This window comes from Geotrypetes seraphini, chromosome 12 (genome assembly GCF_902459505.1).
Source record: "Geotrypetes seraphini chromosome 12, aGeoSer1.1, whole genome shotgun sequence".
NCBI lineage: Eukaryota > Metazoa > Chordata > Amphibia > Gymnophiona > Dermophiidae > Geotrypetes > Geotrypetes seraphini.
In genome coordinates, this window is record NC_047095.1 from 7,593,737 (window position 1) to 7,613,835 (window position 20,099).

A 20,099-nucleotide genomic window follows, 5' to 3' on the forward strand; every position below is an offset into this window, starting at 1 on the left:
AGAAAGGGTTCCAGATACAATAAAAAAAGGAGGGAGGACAGAGAACACCCCTGTCTAGTACCTCTTTCAATCTGAATGGGATCTGTAATAATCTCATTTACAAGCAATCTTGCCCTTGGTGTCGAGTATAACGTGTGTATCACTCTCGCATACCATCCTGTTATTCCCAGAAAATCCAACACCTCAAATAAATAAGTCCAATTAACTTTATCAAAAGCTTGGGCGGCGTCTAGACTAAGCAACAACATCGGGGTATTGTGGGATTGCGTATAAGCCAATGATAATAGGGCCCAGCGCACATTATGTACCGCTTGTCTGCCTTTCACAAAACCCACCTGTGTAGAAGCGATGATATTCGGGAGGAGAGTAGCTAGTCTATCGGCCAAAATTTTGGATAGAATTTTAATATCGACATTTAAGAGAGAAATGGGACGATAGGACTCGGGAGCAGTGTTCTCCTTACCAGGCTTCAAAATCAAGGTAATTAAGGCCTCATTTGCCTCTATGGGTAAGTGTTTATCTTGTATCGCTTGCGAATAATAGTCCCGCAAAAAGGGCCCAAGCTGCACAGATAAAAGCTTATAGAATTCTGCTGTGAAACCATCCAGCCCCGGGGCAGAAAAATTTCTTTGGCGTTGAGTTGCCTTCTGTAATTCTTTTGGAGTAATGGCAGCATTAAGATATGCAACATCCAGATCCGAAAGCGGCAATAAACCTGAATCAGCTAAATAGTCCTTAATAAGAGATTCTGCCCCCGAGTCCTGACGACCGTATATTTTATGAAAATGGGCGTGAAAAATCGGAGCAATATGGGCAGTGGAATGCCGCAGATGACCCGCGGCATCCTTCTAAACTAAACTAAACTAAATCTTAGGTTTGTATACCGCGCCATCTCCGCAAGCGCAGAGCTCGGCACGGTTTACAGAAGTTAAGAGAAAAGGAACTACAATGAAGGGATAAAGGAGAGGGACTAAGAAGATAGAGAGGTACCGGATGCTAGAGTACGGGAGGTAATTAGATTTATGAAAAGAGCCAAGTTTTCAAGTGTTTGCGGAAGGATTGGAAGGAGCTTGAATTTCTGAGCGGGGGTGTGAGGTTGTTCCAGAGTTCTGTGGTTCTAAAGAGGAGGGATGTTCCAAGTTTTCCTGCGCGGGATATACCTTTTATAGAGGGGAAAGACAGTTTCAGTTTTTGTGAGGGTCTAGTGGGGTGTGTGTTTGAGGAGTTCCAAAAGAGTGGGATAACGGGAGGGAGGACGCCATGTAGGATCTTGAAGGCTAAGCAGGCACATTTATAGAGGACTCTGGAGTATACTGGGAGCCAGTGAAGCTTGGAGAGGAGTGGGGAGACGTGATCGAACTTGCCTTTTGCGAAAATAAGCTTGGCTGCGGCGTTCCTTCAAACCCAATACATAACGATGTCCCCGGGCTTGTTTTGTCAACCTTGCCAATAACTTCCCTGCGCGATTGCCATAACGATGATAACGATACTTGTGATATAACAGCATTTTGACTGTGCGTTCATGTATATATGAATTAAGGGTCGTTTCTATGGAGATTAAGTGTTCCCTAGCAGGACGTGTCGGGTTTTGCGTTTAGTGGCGTTTTGCGATTGTTAATTCCTTCTCCAACCTAAGGATGCCCCGGGACAGGCGTCGGTTTTGGGCTATAACATATGCTATACAGTCACCCCTGAGCACTACCTTCGCTGTGCTCCAAAATAGCGCCGGATTATTACAATGCTGACCATTAAATTCAAGGAATTCTTCCCATTTAGATGTTAAATAAGTTTTGAAATGGTCATCAGAGAATAAGTAGCTAGGAAAGCGCCAGCGTGCTGGGCCCCGCAGCCCAAAGCCTACATTCACATCAAGCCAAATCAACGCATGGTCTGAAATGGCGGCCGGGCCTATTTCCGCTGCATCCACATTCAGAAACGCCCCACTCTTAATAAGAATATAATCTATTTTGGATTGTGTGTTGTGCGCTCTGGAGCGATGAGTGTAATCCCTTTCTGTGGTGTGTAAAAGTCTCCAGGGATCAACTAAATCGAGGGTGGCACAAAGATAAGGGATACCTCTAGTTTGGGATACGTTTATATTCTGAACTAGCATAGAGCGGTCATAGCTCGGGTCCATAACCTGATTGAGATCCCCTGCTAAGTAAACCGGGTCGGTAATACGCTCTATAAACAAAGCTGTAATACGTTCAAAAAAAGAATGATCATAAGTGTTAGGAGCATAGACATTCAAAAGGTAAAAAGAATAGGTACCTATCGTCAAATGTAACAGCACGTATCTACCCTGAAGGTCAGTGTCAACCACTCTAGCCGTATAGGGCAAGGACTTACGAATTAAGATCGCCACACCCGCCCGCTTTTGTATAGAGGAGGCAGCATACACTGCATCTACCCATGACCTCCCCAATTTCTTATGTTCTACCTCCGTCAGGCGGGTTTCCTGCAAACAAGCTATATCCACTTTATGTCTGTGTAACTGCGCTAGGATTTTCGTTCTTTTAATAGGGGAAGTGATGCCAGACACATTCCAGGACGCTATTCTCAAAGTGTTAGCTATCTTCTATGTCAAAGGAAAAGAGGAGCATGTATGCAACAGTATGAAAAAACAAACCACTTCGGGTACCCAGCCTCACCCAGGGCAGCAGTGGGACACTCAGGACCCACCCAAGTATCTCCAATTCAATAGGCCGTACAGCTGGCATGGATCTCACAGTAGCTTCTGGACTCCTATTCTCCTGCAGGCAACAAATACAGACATATATCCACAGTAGCAGAGGATTCCCCCCCAATCCACCCCAAACTACCCACCCCTCCCACCCCCCCTCTCTCATGGTATATAGTCACAACTAAAGGCCCATCCCGAGGCGGTCCTGAAGGTGTGAGAGATCACAAAGGAATATCACCCTCAAACCCAAAGCATGAGACCCATGATGTGAGCCCAGCAAGAACAGGTCTCATAGTAGATTATCATACCACAAAGTGCTATTCCAATAACCATACTAACTGTGCATTCAACTCCAAACAGAACCCATCCAGACCATCATGTAGCAATAAGAAAATATAACAGTAAGAGTAGGTGGGAGTCCCGGACCCTGGGAAAAGGGGGGGGTCCAAGCCTCCCAGTGACCTCAAAGTCAAAAAACAGCCATCATAAAAAGTTATAGGCCCCCTCTCATTGAACAGACAATCAAGTAAGATCCGACTGAGTGAGAATCTGGGTGTTCATATAGGTGGCTGCGTCCCCGGCTGTATCAAAAACTTGCCATTATCCCTGATGGTGTATACGTAGCGTGGCTGGATATAGGAAAAGAAAACGTATTTTTTTTTCAGCCAAGGAGGAACAGAGCAGGTAAAATAGCTTCCTTCGCTCGGTCAGGGCCGCGGAGTAGTCTTGAAAAATGTGCACCTCAGAATCTTCAAACTTTAGGTCTTCACGAGGTTGTTTATATTTGCGCAGTATTTCAACTTTATGATTATTGTTCAAAACTATTGCAATGACCATGCGAGGCCGGGCCTCCCGGGCCCTTTCCCTGCCTAGCCGGTGCGCCCGTTCCAAACGTATCGGGCCCAAGCTCTCCCGTAAGGAGAAAGTATTGGTCAGCCATACCTCCAAGACCTGTAGCAGCTTAGACCCTGTCACTGTTTCTGGAATGCCTAAGAAACGCAAATTGGACCTGTGTGAGCGATTTTCTAGATCTTCCAGTCTCTCCTCTTGCTTTTTTGTAAGGGCCTGCAGCTCCTGTATTGTAGTTTCGTGGGTTCTCTGTGTATCATCCAATCCAGAGACCCAGGTCTCCAAAGCAGTTGTTCTTCAGGTAGTCTCTGTAAGTAAGTTTTCTAACTTTAAAAGTTGTTCGTAGAGCCGATCAATACTGGGCTGCATTGCCACCGTTACTGCTGTTGTTAGGGCCGTCAGCGCCTCCGGCGCTATTTGCTGTATCGCCGAAGATGGGACCGGCGCCATTTTTTCCGCGCTGTGCTGCGGGCGATCTCGGTCTTTCTTTTGTGTTCGGGTGGCCATCGGCGGCGCGGGGGAGGACAAGAATCTGTCCATGCGCACCTCACACCGCACGTGGCAATGCGCTGTCCTCCAGTGCGTCCCCGGCGGTCAGTAATGGGGCGGTTCAGGACTCGGGGCCCGGGAGCTCAGGCAGCCGACATCTGCCTCCGCTCAGTGCATCACGTGATTCCTGAGGTGATTTTATGTTGTTCAGGTTCTGAGGTTTCCATGTTTTAAATGCTTAAATGCTTTAGCTCTTTAGATAATTCAACATATTGTAATGTAATTCGAAGAGTTCTTATGGTGTATTTAGCTCAAGTTCATTCAAGTTCGCTCTTTTTCAAAACTGCAGCCGTTGCTTAAATTTAGTTATAGTCTTCCTTTTTTATGTAGCCTCACATCTCTGTTAGTTCTGAGCAAACAGGCAAGCACGGCATCGCATCTCTTATTTAAACAGACAGCATGACTTACCGCCAGGACGTTTTCAAGTTGATTAACTTTTAAGGTAGTGGATAAAAATTGATTAAATTAATGAATAAAAGGAAGGAGGAATGTAATAAAATTAATTTAGTAATAAAAATTAATCAATTATTTGATAGGGAGGTGGGCTTCAAGCCTGTGATGTTAAAAGGAGTGCAAGAAAAGATGGTTACTCTTTCTTGAAGAAATCCCAAATATGGGAAGATTTGCTCCGTTATCTGAGGCTTGTCCCCACATATAAAATTTACAGTGTGAATTTGAATTTAATTATTCCATGATCTGAATCTACAGTCCGGTTTGATTGTTTAATGGTTCTTATTATATATATATATTTATCCAATAGAACAACCATTTACTTCTATTTTGTTGTAATTTGTACACTACCATTTTCCATTCTGGGGAGGTAGATTGTTTCCAACTGGAAGCTATCACCAGTCTTGCAGCTGTAGGTGTTAATATTGTGCTTAAGCTAATGTAGTAATGCATGCTCCTAGGTAGCGGGGATGTCTTCCCTCAGTATTTGTGACATCTCCCAAAATACTAAACACCAAAACCTCCGCACTCTAATACAATCTCATCACATATGGAAATATGTCAGTGCTTCTCCACACCCTCTTCCCCTTTCCCCATCCATGTCATAAGCACCGGGTGTAGTACCATTTCATAATAACTTAATACCCATTCTCCACCATAAATGCTGCTGTCCCCAATGGGTAATTCCTGCCCTAAATATGCCTCCCATACTTTCATGTAAGGTAAGGACACCCCTTCACGAGAGTTTAAGCACCTGTAGATAGCTGAGATAGTCCTCTTCTGGAGCTTCTCAAACAGTTTTCCTCTTGAAAAGCTCCCACAAAAGCCCTGATGTCTGTAAGTAATGTTGGACTTGTAGATAGGGAAAGAAATCTTGAGAGATCAACCCATATCTGGCCTGGAAGCACGGGGTCCAGCTGTGGCCGGAGAAGGGGCTCTTGTACATGTTTCCCCCGTGGTCTTTGCTAGGTCGAGCCATTCACAGGATTGTGACTCATTCGGGGTTAGTAGTCCTATTGGCACCCGATTGGCAATGCAGACCATGGTATGCGGATCTAGTTCACCTTCAGTAATTTTGGGAGTGTGCAAGGGGTGATTTCTACTTCTGCTTTATTAAATACAATAAAACCTTGGATTGCAAGTAACTTGGTTTGCAAGTGTTTTGCAAAACATTTTATTAAATTTTAACTTGATATACAAGCAATGTCTTGCAATACGAGTACATGCAGTATACACGCGTCACATCACAACTGAGCCGATGATTCTTCTCTCTCTGACGCTGCAGGAGTGTAGTGACTGTTCTAAATGAGCGAGGTCTTGCAATACAAGTATGTATAGTATTTTGTATTAAAGCTTTTGGGTTATGGAACGAATCGTCTTGAGTTTCCATTATTTCCTAAGGGGAAATTCTCTTTGATATATGAGTGCTTTGGATTACAAACATGCCTCTGGAACGAATTATGCTTGCAAACCAAGGTTTTACTATACTTGCTTAGCTGTGTTGCCATGAAGGGCATATATCAAGCGTAATAAACTAGAATTCTTGAGGTGAACACAATTCAAATTTTCCCAAGTTATGGATAACGGCTCTGGTTGATGGAACTTTCCTAACTATCTCGGAGAGAGAGAAAAGGTTTTATTATTTTACCTAATTTTGAATTTATGTAAATCGCATTGGATTTGGATTATGCAAATTAATCAAAGAAATTAAATAAACTTGAAAAACATAAGAATAGCCATACTGGGTCAGACCAATGGTCCATCTAGTCTTCCGTGTTTCTAACCCTGCTGCAGAGTTTGCTGATGACACCAAACTCTGCAGCAGGGTTAGAAACACGGAAGACTGCGAAGACCTGCAAAGAGACCTAACGAGACTGGAAAAGTGGGCAAAAAAGTGGCAGATGAGTTTTAACATAGAGAAATGCAAGGTCATGCATGTAGGGAAAAAGACCCCGATGTTCAGCTACAAAATGGGAGGATCACTGCTAGGGGTGAGCAATCTGAAAGAGACCTGGGGGTGATGGTGGACACAACATTGAAAGCATCAGCACAATGTGCGACAGCCTCAAAGAAAGCGAACAGAATGTTGGGTATCATTAAAAAGGGTATCATGACCAGGACGAAGGAAGTCATCATGCCGCTATATCGTGCAATGGTGCGCCCACATCTGGAGTACTGTGTCCAGTACTGGTCGCCGTACCTCAAGAAGGACATGGCAGTACTTGAGGGGGTCCAGAGGAGAGCACCTAAACTGGTAAATGGTATGGAAAACTTTTCATACGCTGACAGGTTGAAAATGTTGGGGCTGTTCTCCCAGGAAAAGCGGAGACTTAGAGGAGACATGATAGAAACCTTCAAAATCCTGAGGGGCATAGAGAAGGTGGATAGGGACAGATTCTTCAGACTGTGGGGAACCACAAGTACAAGGGGTCACTCGGAGAAATTGAGAGGGGACAGGTTTAAAACAAATGCGAGGAAGTTCTTTTTTACCCAGAGGGTGGTGGACACATGGAACGCGCTTCTGGAGGTTGTGATAGGCCAGAGCACACTACAGGGTTTCAAGGAAGGTTTAGATAGGTTCCTAAAGGATGAGGGGATTGAGGGTTACAGATAGATGTAGAGGTAGGTTACAGAAATGGTCAGGAACCACTTCACAGGTCACAGACCTGATGGGCCGCCACGGGAGCGTGATGGACCTCTGGTCTGACCTGTTCTTAGCCCAGTATCCTGGTTCTAACAATGACTAATCGAGGACACAAGTACCTGACAGAATCTGAAATAGTAGCAAGATTTCATGCTACTGATCCCAGGGCAAGCAGTGGCGTCTCTCATGTGTTTCTCAATAGCAGACTATGGGCTTTTCCTCCACATACTTGTCCAAACAGTTTTTATACCCAGATATGCTAATCATTGTAACCACATCCTCTGGCAATGAGTTCAGAGCTTAACTTATTGACTGAAAAAACATTTTCTTCTATTTCTTTTAAAAGTATTACCGTGTTACTTCATTGCATATCCCTTTTTGAAAGAGTAAAATTGATTCACTTTTACCCGTTCTACACCACTCAGGATTTTGTAGACCTTAATCATATCTCCCCTCAGCTATCTCTTTTCCAAACTGAAGAGCCCTAGCCTATTTAGCCTTTCCTCATATATGGGAGGAGCTCCATCCCCTTTATCATTTTGGTTGCCCTTGTTTAATCTTTTCTAATTCTACTGTTTCTTTTTTGAGATATGTACATTGACCAGAATTGCAACACAATACTCAGGTGAGGTCATACTATGGAGAGACATTACTGTATAATAATCTTTGTCTTATTTTCCTAATAATTCCAAGCATCCTGCTTGCTTTTTTTGGGCCCCTGCTAACACACACTGGGCAGAAGATTTCAGCGTACTGTCTATGATGATACCAATATCTTTTTTCTTGGGTGCTGACTCCTAAGTTGGACCCTAGCACCAAGTAGCTATGATTCAGATTATTCTTCCCTTTGCATTTCTCCACTTTTAAATTTCATCTGCCATTTGGCTACCCAGTTTTCCACTTTCCTAAGATCTTCCTGTAATTTTTCACAGTCCACATGTAACAACTTTTAAATAGATTTGTGTCATATGGAAATTTAATCACCTCACTTGTCATTCCAATTTTCCAGATCATTTCTAAATATTGGAAATAGCATCGGTCCCAGTACAGATCCCATGGCACTCCACTATTTACCTTCCTTCACTGAGAAAAATAGCCATTTAACCCTAAATCTGTTTTCCATCTGTTAACCCATTCTTAGTCTACAACAGAACATTGCCTCATATCCAGTAGCTTAGCTAGACCTGTTATTTTGGGTGGGACCACACTTAAATGGGGTGAGCCTTCCAAAACTACTCCACCCACCGTTATCCTGCATCTTGCTTTCTCTCCTCCACCCCCAGATCTGGCATTTGCTGCTCCCTCCACCCACAGCCTGGTAACTGTCCCTGGTGTACCTCAAATCCTTCATGGCAGCAGTAGTTCCACACATCCCCTGCCTGCGCCGGCCCTGCTGCGTCCCACCAGAGAAGAAACAGGAAGTGATGTCAGCTAGAGTAGAACTTGGCAAAGGGAATCATGTGGGGCTGGCATAGGCAGCGGATGCATGTCATTGCCTCTTCCTGCAAAAGTGATGAGATACACTGGGAGGGAGGAGGTTTAGATAGAGAAGAGGAAGTTGCCAGGCTGTGGTTAGGCAGAGGCAGATGCCAGATCCAGATGTGGAAGAGAGGGGAGCAAGATGGTAACTGCTAAATTGTTTTGGGTGGACCTTCGCTCATCCAGACCCGCCCATAGCTACACCATCGCTCCTATTGCATGGCTTTTTAATTTTCTTGGGAGCCTCTCATGAGGGACTTTGTCAAAAGCTTTCTAAAAATCTAGATATACTACATAACAGGCTCACCTTTTTCCACATGTTTATTCATGCCTTCAAAGAAATGAAGTGGATCAGTGAACTATGACTTCCCTTGGCTGAATATGTTCTGACTTTGTGCCATTAACCCATGTTTGTCTATGTATTTAGTAAATTTATTCTTTATAATAGTTTCTACTATTTTGTCTGACACTGAAGTCAGACTTACTAGTATATAATTTCCTGGATCACCTTTTGAACCCTTTTTAAAAATCAGTGTTGCATTGCAATTTTCAGATACTACTGACAATTTTAATGACAGGTTACAGATCAGCAATTTAATATTTGAGTTCTTTTAGTACCCTGGGTAGGTCCATCCATGAAAGTAGTAAGAGGGCCTGACAGGCTGCAAGTGGCAAATGCCAGTCCACTGGCCATGCAAGAGTAGGAAGAGCTACATAGAGATGAGGAGTCTCTGTTCACCTCTGGTTGGAGGTGGCTAGCCTCAGTGCAAAGGATAGTAAGAGCAGCAATCTTCTCAGAACTAGGTCATTGTTTTACAGATGAACTTTTGAGGACTTTAGTCTCAAGTCATTCCTTGTTCTTCTATTTGGCTACATTTGAAGTGGCCTGCAGTACAGTGAAAAAGAGGAGAGACATCCACTTTTAGTTCCCTAATTCCATAACTTGTCCTTTTTTCTAAAATAGGGAGAAATATTACACTAGTGTATTTTGAGCAGAAAAAGTTACCCTGGCAATTTGTTACAGTGAGAATAGGAGCCACTGCTGTTTAACAAATTGGTTTTGAGGTTGCCTTGGTTTTAACTTTAGTTAATGAAAACCACACAGCTCTTTCAAGTATAGGCAGGCCCTGTTTTCTGGTTTATGTATGTGAAGGGCTTTTTTTAGGATACTGGATGCAGTCCTGATGACACACTCTCTTGAGAAGAACCAGATGGCAACAGAATTAGGAGGGAATTAAAGAGAGAGAGCTTTATTTAAAGCATTTTGAAAAATTTCATTTAGTATGTCTTAAATGTTATCGCTTATATATAGAAATAATAGCATGCATCTGCTTATTTGAACTGCTCATTGGGTTTCAGAACACACATACTCCTGTGCTATATATTTGCACTGATTACAAAAATTATAGGATCACAGCTACCATGTGTCTTAAATTGACTCAGATCATATGGAACCAGATGGGAGACTGCATGGGTGTTGGAGGGGAAAGAAAGTAAATAGTTTGTGGAGGGAGCAGGAGAGGGGGACCATATAATTTCATACCTGTTGCAATGTAGAAGGGTTCACTAATAGTTTCTTATTTGTTTTATTAAAACGTGTTATACCGCTTGTTCTTATGACAGGACCAAGCAGTTTACAAACATAAACCTATATAAAAAGAAAAAAAACTCCATTAAAAATAGGACAGACCTATATAAAATTCAAAACAGATATATACCCATTCATACATAAATAAAAAAACTCCTTATCTCAATTTAATATCCACAAGATTCTGACTGAAATACCCATTTTCCATAAATATATATATGAATAATTTCTGTCAAAATAGTTTTCCCCAAATGCTTCTTGAATGAAGAGTTTTTAGCATAGTTTTAAATGCCATCCTCAATTCCTTTGGAAGATGGTTCCATAATCATGGTGCTATAAAATAAAATGTCTTATTTCTAGTTGATTCCCATCTAGCCCTATTTACTGAAGGAAGAAGAACTAATCTATTATCTTGAAATGACCTGAGTTCTAACTGGCGTATAGAGAAATGTCTAAGGGTACAAATAATTTGGTCACTGAAGATAAAAAGCTCTGTATGTTAAAATCAAAGCTTTAAATTGAATTCTATAGAAAACTGGCAACAGTGGTATTGTAGATAAAGTGGGGTAACTCAAATTTCTTTTTGTATCCTAATAATTTAATGGCAGTATTTTGGATTGATGAGGAAGAGAAATGGATTCTTTTCAAACTACAAATATATTCACTCCTCTTTCTTCTTCAATATTCTCATTATTCAAGAAGATTTTCTTTTTTCAAACCCCTCATATTGACATTCATAATCGACTGGAAATATTTAATAGTTGAAGTGAAAATTCAAATAGAAATTAAACAGGGGATGGGATGAAGAAACCTCAAGCACTCGCGGCAGTTTATTTGTTAGAACTAGTTTAAAATATAACTGCCTAATGTGAGCTATCATCGGTTTCAACGATCTCCCTGTGAACTAACAGTACCTATATTTTACTCTAATATATAGATATTGAAGGTACTTAGCTTATATAAGCGTTAGTTATTTCTTATTCTTGTTGAGGTGACAAAAAATCTATTATTATGAGTGAAATGGTGGTCACATGCTCATGAGTGAAATGGTGGTCACATGCTCTACAGAGCATCTCCGTTTCGCTCAAATCTGATATTCATCAGGAGATTTGCACATGGACAATGTAATGTAATGTAATTTATTTCTTATATATTTAATTGCTTCCGATTGATTTAATGCCTTACAAAATGTAGCAGAGGATATGGCTCATTCAGCCGCCCTCACATTCGCACTGCAATGGGGTTTGAAAAAAGAAAATCTTTTTGAATATTGAAGAAGAAAGAGAGGCGTGAATATATTTGTAGTTCTTCTTCACCCAGAGAGTGGTGGAAAACTGGAACGCTCTTCCGGAGGCTGTTATAGGGGAAAACACCCTCCAGGGATTCAAGACAAAGTTAGATAACTTCCTGTTGAACCGGAACGTACGCAGGTAAGGCTAGACTCAGTTAGGGCACTGGTCTTTGACCTAAAGGCCACCGCGGGAGTGGACTGCTGGGCACGATGGACCACTGGTCTGACCCAGCAGCGGCAATTCTTATGTTCTTATGTAGTTTGAAAAGAATCCATTTCTCTTCCTCATCAATTTTGCTATAAGGAGTTTGTGTGATTAACATAGTGTGAGTGTACGATACAATAGTATTTTGGATTGTACAGGATACAAGTGTAACAAAATGAGACCAAGTTCAAGGAATTCTGATCCTTTCAAGAAGTTGTTTGTGCTATGTTTAGGGTTTATTTCACTTAATATACCGCTTTTCCTTTGGGAGATAACAAGGCGGTGTGCAATTAAAACAAATGAGATTAAAGTAAAGAGGGAAAGAAATGTCAATTACAATAAGAAAGGGAAATCCTATTCTATAAAGAGAGCAATAATTGTATGTTTGTCGCTGACTTGGATGAGGAAAACAGCCCCAATGGTTTTGATGAAATGGGGTGAACTAAGGTTTTCAGATGCGAGAGACTGATTTAGCTAGGCCTAAAATTCAGCAAAACTCATTTTGGGGGTGAACTGGGGGGAGTTTTCCAAAAGGCAGCCCATTGGTCAGATATTCCTAAGGAAGCTTAGCCAGCCAATAGGCAACAGGGAAAAGCAAAATTGAAGATTGTGAAGCCACTATCTGTATGGCTACTGCCACATCTCCCACTGTAGCCCATTGGTCAGACATTCCTAACAAGGTTTTTTTGCTAAGGCACTGAGGGACAGATTCTGTATAGGACACCAGTCTCAGCAGCCGTCTAAGCAGTGGCTGAGAGTCGCACACAGGTGTCCTATTATAGAATCGCGTCTGTCTGTAAAAACAGATGCCTTACCCCCCGATTCTGTAGCTGGTGCCCATGTCACCAGCTCCGGTTACAGATTGTAGCAAAGGAATCCCTGATCAGCTGAGTGGCCGTGAACCGCCTGACAAGTACCCTAAAATTGGCAGGAGGGATGCCCACTCTCTCCTGCTGCTGACCACCCAACCACGTTGAAGACCCCCCCCCCCCAATTACTGACAATATCTGCCCCATTAGAAAAAAAAAGCACCCTCCGCAGATGACGGCCCTCCCCACGAACTGGCACTGCGAACCGACCCCCCCCTCCCCACGCAGCACTGAAAACAGCAGGAGGAATACTCACTTCCTCTTGCCATGCCGACACCATCCCTTCGTTAAAGAAAATTAGCAGGAGGAATGCCCACTTCTCCTGCTATGCCAACCCCCCATCCCACATACCCTATACTCCCCCTGCCCCCCACCCAAAAAAAGACAGAATGGATGCCCACGCCCTCCTGTCACCAGATGCTCCCCCAGCCCCCCCATACCTTTTAGGGTTGGAAGGAGGAGGGAAGCACAGTCCCTCCTCCAGGGTCCGTCGATTCTAAATGACGGGCCTTCCTTCCTCAGTGCATCATGAGATACATGGGGAGGACCCAAGGCCCCTCCCCATGCATCACATGTGCACAGGGATGAGCCCAAAGCCCTGATTGGCTCAGATGCCTATCAGGACCTTAAGCACCTCCTTCCCTCCTCAGTGCATCATGTGATGTAAGGCCCGCCATTTAGGATCAGCAGACCTTGAAGGAGGGACTGTGCTTCCCTCCTCCTTCCAATGCTAAAAGGTACGGGAAGGAGTTTGGGGGAGCATCCGGTGGCAGGAGGGAATGGGCATCTCTCCTGCCTTTTTTTTGGGGGGGAGGGGCTAGTTAGGGGGGGCTCCATTGAAAGGAGGAAATGGATTTCCTTCCTGTCAATTTTCTTTCATGGGGGTGGGGAGAGTGATGTCAGCATGGCAGGAGGAAGTGGGCATTCCTCCTGCCAATTTTCTTTCATGTGGGGTTGGGTCAGCAGCACGGCAAAGGTAGTGGGCATTCCTCCTGCTGTTTTCACTGCCGGTGGGGGTTGGTTCACAGTGCCGGTTCGTGGGAAGGGCTGTCATCGGCGGGGAGGGGGGTTCTTTTTTTAATAGGGCAGATATTGTGCATGTGTAACATGCAGCAGCATCTGTGCCCATAAAAAAAAAGTTTCCTGCCCCAAACAGCTGAATTTCAGGAGGCTTTCCCCTGCCTCTCAGCTGTTCGAGCTTCCCCTGCTGTGTGCATGTGTGAGAGTCGCTCTCATAGTGATAAATCAGAGGTTGAGTTGGAGATTACAACGAACTTCCGGGTGAATCATTTGCATTTAAACTTTTTAGTGCATCAATAGCTCTTTATAAATTGGCCAAAAAAATCAGATCGGTGCATACCTACACGGTCTTACCAATCCTCTTAGTGTATCTGGGCCCCAATCTTTCTGTACTTCCCACTTCACTGCTGCTATCCTCTCTCCTTCTTCCTCCCTGCCGCTCTTCTGTCTCCTAAGCCTAGCTCAGGATTGAAGGTTCTCCTGCCCAATTAAGGCCGTTTGTGCTTTCCATTGTATGCTCCCAATCTCTGATCAAGTCTGAAAGCACTGCCGCCCTCTGCTCACAAAGCTCTTGTTAACGCACACAATCTACTTTCTCCAGACAAGTTCATTTATATGAAAAATCAGACCTTCTTTTTTTTTTTTGTAATTTTTTTTAATGTGATACATTTTAGTAATTCCAATAATACTACAAGAGTTAAGCTGAGGACAAGTTGTAGTATCCTACTAAAATTTTTGAACTATCCTTTTTGAAAATAGATTATGTTTCAAAATCAGGTGCTCACATGTTAAGTGATTAAAATAATTTTAAACAAATCTATAATTGTAATAATGTAAGCCTGTAGAATATTCAGCGTAATTAAGTTAGCAGTCTCCTCTTTTTTTTTTTTTAAGCGCAACAGTCCTTCTAAATTTGTTTTGTAGTGGGAGTAGATGCTTGCTAATTTAACACTGTTTTGTGGTCTTTTGATTTGTATATTACCTTTTACTTTATTACCAAAAGCCCAGCTAATGAAGGTGGGAAGAGTAAATGTTTGCATCTTTTATCTCCAACTTAGATAGTATAGTAGCGCTAGATAATATAGCAATGTTTTATAAATTCTTTCTTAGTCCAATTTCTTTACAACAGTACATCTTAGGAATTCAGATATCCACCCTACAGGAGGTGGGATTCTTCATGATTCCAAGTACTATTTCCCAACTATTTATTTATTTCAATTATTTTATATAAATATAATAAATAATAGACTTAGCTTATTCAAAATCCATTCCCATTCCCAACGCGTTTTGCCGAACTTTCTCAAGGTCGGGGTAACTGGACATTACAGCATAGCTTCTCCTAGTATAACCAGCCAAAGAATGGCTGGTTATACTAGGAGCCAAAGAATGGCTGGTTATACTAGGAGAAGCTATGCTGTAATGTCCAGTTCCCCCGACCTTGAGAAAGTTCGGCAAAACGCGTCGGGAAGGGGAATGGACTTTGAATAAGCTAAGTCTATTATTTATTATATTTATATAAAATAATTGAAATAAATAAATAGTTGGGAAATAGTACTTGGAATCATGAAGAATCCCACCTCCTGTAGGGTGGATATCTGAATTCCTAAGATGTACTTTTGTAAAGAAATTGGACTAAGAAAGAATTTATAAAACATTGCTATAATATCTAGCACTACTATACAATCTAAGTTGGAGTGAATTGTTTTGGTGTAAAGAGTGAGATTCTCTTTATATATACTATAAATATTGAAAGATGGCTCAAATGCATCTATTATCAACATGTCCTGACCCTGTTACTTTTCCCAGCAATAACTGTTATAGCCTGTGGAATGTTTTTCCCCCATGTTCTGTGTTGCCAGATGCAGCAATAACTGAAAGCTAAAGGAGTCTCTCCCTCTCCTTCTTGGGCTACATCCACTTGGGTCAAGATTGGCCAGCAGCAAGCCTCTATCCCAACCCTTGCCCTTACCATGAGCAAGGACTTAACTCATGAATTGAACCCCTGACTCTGAAATGGCCACACTGATGATTAGCACAATAGATTTGGCTGAAGTGAAATGTCTAGACTTACAGCAGCTTAAATAACTTTAAAATCTTCTCATTTGTAAAGATCTTTAAAGCAGTGTATCCAAGCCTTCAGGATGAGAAGTACTTGCAGTATGCCGTGGTCAATGAAGTTCTTTATCAAGCACACAGAATTAAGAGGAGACTGTGGGATAGTGCCAAGAAGAATGAACATAACCAAGCTACTGAGGAAGAACAGCGCTGCTGGCCACCTGAAAATTGTGTAACATTTTTTAAGAAGTGTGATTTGAGGGGGCACAAAGAGCTGGCCCAGAGCAGCAGAACTGAACCATTTGTACAAGATAACGCAGTCTGTGTACCTCTGGAAAAGCTTTTTTCAATTCCTAGAGTGAAGCAACTGTGTGACACGCTTGGCACATTAATTAAGATGATTACTGGGAAAGTGGCACTTAGTGTTGATGGTTGCTCTGTGATGGTCCGGATTGATGATGAAGATGGTAATGGATAGTCAAAATTGGGCCTTTTTATTCTCTTAACTTAAGTCATTTCAGTTTAAATATATATTACTTATAGAATATTATGTTTGTGTGGTTTTTACTGTTGGGCATCCACCAAAACAGATTGCCATTCTGTCACTTGCTTCTGAACTCACTAACCTCCATTGTTAATCTTTTTTCAAGCTTATTACCAAATATTAAACCCCCGATATTCAAAACAATTTAACCAGTTATTGCTACTGAATATTTGCAGTGAATGCATAACTACAAGCAGATGTCTTGGGGAAGATCTATGCTATGCCCCAATATTCAGCACTTACGAGTAAGGTTAGTGCATAGATAAGACCACATAAAGAGCAGTCCTATTTTTAGGTGCTAGCCAGTGGCCAGTTAGCGCTGAATATCATCTAACTGGTATTAACTAGCCGGCTTTTAAAAAACCCAGGTATTCAATGCCTGTCACTGGAAACAACACGGCATTGAATATCCGGGGTCACTGCCAATGGCAGATGATTACCATGCCTATTGGCTGAATATCGGCCCTAAAGAGTATAGCTCAATATTTCCATTCCTGATGGCCTTAAAACTGGTACTGACAAAGCTGCAACAAATATGCTCAGAGCACAAACAATTAACTGACCAGGAGATGTTGCTAGAGAGCTATGTCTAGGTCTTTCTCTACCAGGTAGCCTGTCAGCAATGTCTTCTCAGCTTAACTGGGATCTTCCATTAGAAATAAACCTAGATTCATATATTTTTCATTTTTGATAAATGTTATTCTTGATATTTTAACTCTATGCAATAATTTTTAAAGTATATGTGCTCTCCTTAAAATGTAGGGTTTTTCTTGTAATCTGCTTTGAATCTGAATTGAAAAATAGCAGAATATAAAATTATTGATTAGATTAGATCTTAAATTCATTCTCCCCCCTTGACAGGACAGATTGTGGTTGAACAGTTGGGCCTCTCCTACTATTACTTCTAATGCAATAGGCACACCATTCTGGAACATGTGGGTTGTGAACCTCTGTGTCAGATCCTGTATAGAGAGCCTTATTTATATTTTTTTCTGCTCTGCCTCACCTCACTCTGGGCTGTCCTGTAACTCTACTACTATTACTATTTATCTGCTCTATAGGTCTGAAAGGCGTACACAGTGCTGTACATTTAACATTCAATGGATGGGCCCTGATCTAAAGAGCTTATGATCTAATTTGGACAGTACATCTCAGGGTTAGGGTGTTTCTAGGTGAAGGAATGATACAATGGGTAAAGGTAACTGACGGTGAGTGAGTTAAGTGTTGAAAGAACTTCAAAAAAAGTGGGCTTTTAGCTTGGATTTGAATACTGCTAGAGATGGAGCATGACTCTGGCAGCCTGTTCCAGGCATACTGCGTGGCAAGAAAGAAGGAACGGAGTCTGGAGTTGGTAGTGGAGGAGAAGGGTACAGATAAGAAGAACTTGACAAATGGAGTTTACAGGGGGGGGAGCATGGGGGTGATAAGTGAGGAGAGATATGGAGGGGCTGCACTTGTAAGTCAGTGGAGTTTGAACTGCATTTGGAAATAGATGGGGAGCCAATGAAGTGACTTGAGGAGAGGGGTAATGTGAACATGGCGGTGGCTCTTGTGGAATATGAGTTGTGTAGCAGCATTTTGAACAGATTGAAGGGGAGAGAGATGGTTGAGCGGAAGACCCGAGATAAGTACGTTGGCAGTAGTCTAAGCAAGAGGTGATGAGAGCATAGATAAGGGTTTTGGTAATGTGCTCGGAGAGGAGAGGTTGGATTTTGGTAATATAGAAGAGGAAGCGACAGGTTTTAGTGGTTTGTTGGATCTGAGCAGAGAAGGAGAGAGAAGAGTCAACGATTGCCCTGAGATTGTGAGCTGACAAGCCAGGGAGGATGAATGTGTTATTCACAGAAATAGAAAATGTCAGGAGGTGGGTTTAGGCAGAAAGATGAGGAGCTAGGTTTTAGCCATTTCAATTTTAGATGGCAGTGAGACATTCAAGCGGCAATGTTGGACAGGTAGACTGAGACTCGGGCCTGAATTCCTGTTGAGATATCTGGTGTAGAGAGGTAGATAAGGGAGTCATCAGCATAGAGGTGATATTGAAAATCATGGGAGGAGATCAGTGTACCAAAAGAGCGGGTATATATGGAGAAGAGAGGGCCCAAGTCAAAGCTTTGAAGTATATAGACAGTGAGATAGCAGCAGGGGAGGATCCACCAGGAGAAAACAGAACCCTGGAATCCCAGCGAAGAGAGTGTATCAAGTTTCAAGTTTCAAGTTTATTAGTTTTTCATATCCCGATCATAAAGTAAATATCTGACCGGTTAACAATAAAAATTTAAAATAGAAGAGTAGGAACGAGTTAATAGTGTATTAAAGAGTATAGGGGAAACATATTAAACATATACAGACAAACACGATCGTGAGGATAGATGGGGAGGAGGGGAAAAGTTACATGATATTAGAAGAAATGATATAGTGGGAAGGGAAAGAACATGAAGGGTAATTGTGCGTGATGTTATGAGATGCCCTAATGAAGAAAATAAGAATCGAGAGAGTGTTGAAAGATTAATAGATGAAGTAAGGATTAGGATTTGGTAAAGGCATCTTGGAATAGGAAAGTTTTAAGATTGGTTTTGAATTTTTGTAGCTGACTTTCATCACGGAGAAATTGAGGGAGAGAATTCCATAAGGTTGGGGCAGTAATAGAAAAGTTAGTTTTCCTGGTATAGTAGGACTCTTTTAGGGACGGAACAAAAAGAAGTTTTTGATCGAGGAGTAGATGGTGATCAACAGTATCAAAGGCAGCAGACAGATCGAGAAGGATGAGGATAGAGTAGAGGTCATTTGATCTAGCCAGGAACAGGTCATTAGAGACTTAGGCAGTTTCCGTAGAATGGAGAGGGCGAAAGCCTGATTGAAGCGGGTCAGCAGTACCTTGAGATGAAAGGAAGTCCAGGCAGCGGTAGTGAATAACACATTCAATTAGCTTGAATAGGAAGGGGAGGAGGAATATGGGGTGATAGTTGGAGGGGGCTGTGGGGTCTAGTGAGGGTTTTTTGAGGAGAGGTGTAACTATGGCATGTTAGAAGACATCAGGAATTGTTGCCATGGAGAGTGATAGAGTGAGGCTGGGAGAGGTGGGTGTGATAGGGTGAGGCTCTGAGTGATAGCTCTGAGTAGGCAGAGTGATAGCTCTGAGTAGGCAGGTGGGAATTGGATCAGAGGAACAGGTGGTGGGTTTGGAGGAGGAAGAAAGAAGGTGAGCAGTTTCTTCAGTGATTTCAGAAAAGGAGGAAAAAGTGGCAAGGGTTGAAGGGAAGTTGGCAGAGTAGATAGCTGGAAGGGGTTGTGGGGGAGGTGTCTTGATTGAGAATTCAAGGTGAATCTTGTCATAGAAGAACTCCCGCCTGCCTTGCTCTGGCCAGATCTCTCCTGCCTGCTTGCCGGACTCTCCTGCTCTCTGCCGCCGTTCCCCGCAGTGCAGGCCCGCTTTAAAACCACGGGCTTGCACTGCAGGGAACATCGGCAGAGAGCAGGAGAGTCCTGGAGCAGGCGGGAGAGATCGGGCTGAGCCCTGACAGCAGTGACAGGAGGCTGCTTCTCCTGTCACTACTGTCGGGTTGTGCGCATGAGCGGGGATCGCTCTGGCTGTGGGTAGGGGGCGTGTTAATGATCGTCCCCATTTGCATGCAGGCCTTTACTGAATTAGTTGGCCGACACGCAAATGGAAACGGATTGCACACAGTTTGGAAGTTTAGTGAATCTAGCCCATAGTTCCTCTTGTCTCGAAGGTTGTCGCTTCTTCGTTGGCAAGAAATATGCTCTGGAAAGGGGTGGGAAGGCTTCCTTAGGAACCCCTAGAGTTTCCTCCATAGGGGCAATCCTCTTAGACTGGAAAATTAACAAAACGGAGGTTTAATCTCTGTGCACGAT

General features: G+C 42.7%; 1 protein-coding gene across 3 annotated transcripts in view; it reads left to right on the forward strand.

Annotated features, from left to right (window-relative positions):
- The window catches only part of LOC117346079 (small RNA 2'-O-methyltransferase-like), a 37,943-nt gene extending 21,711 nt beyond the window's left edge, over window positions 1-16,232 (forward strand). For all 3 annotated transcript variants that reach the window (XM_033915385.1, XM_033915387.1, XM_033915386.1), the window contains exon 7: window positions 15,738-16,232. In XM_033915385.1, the coding sequence (XP_033771276.1) occupies window positions 15,738-16,160 (423 nt within the window). In that variant the 3' untranslated portion in view covers window positions 16,161-16,232. The remainder of the gene's footprint in view (window positions 1-15,737) is intronic.
- Window positions 16,233-20,099: the final 3,867 nt, after the last annotated feature.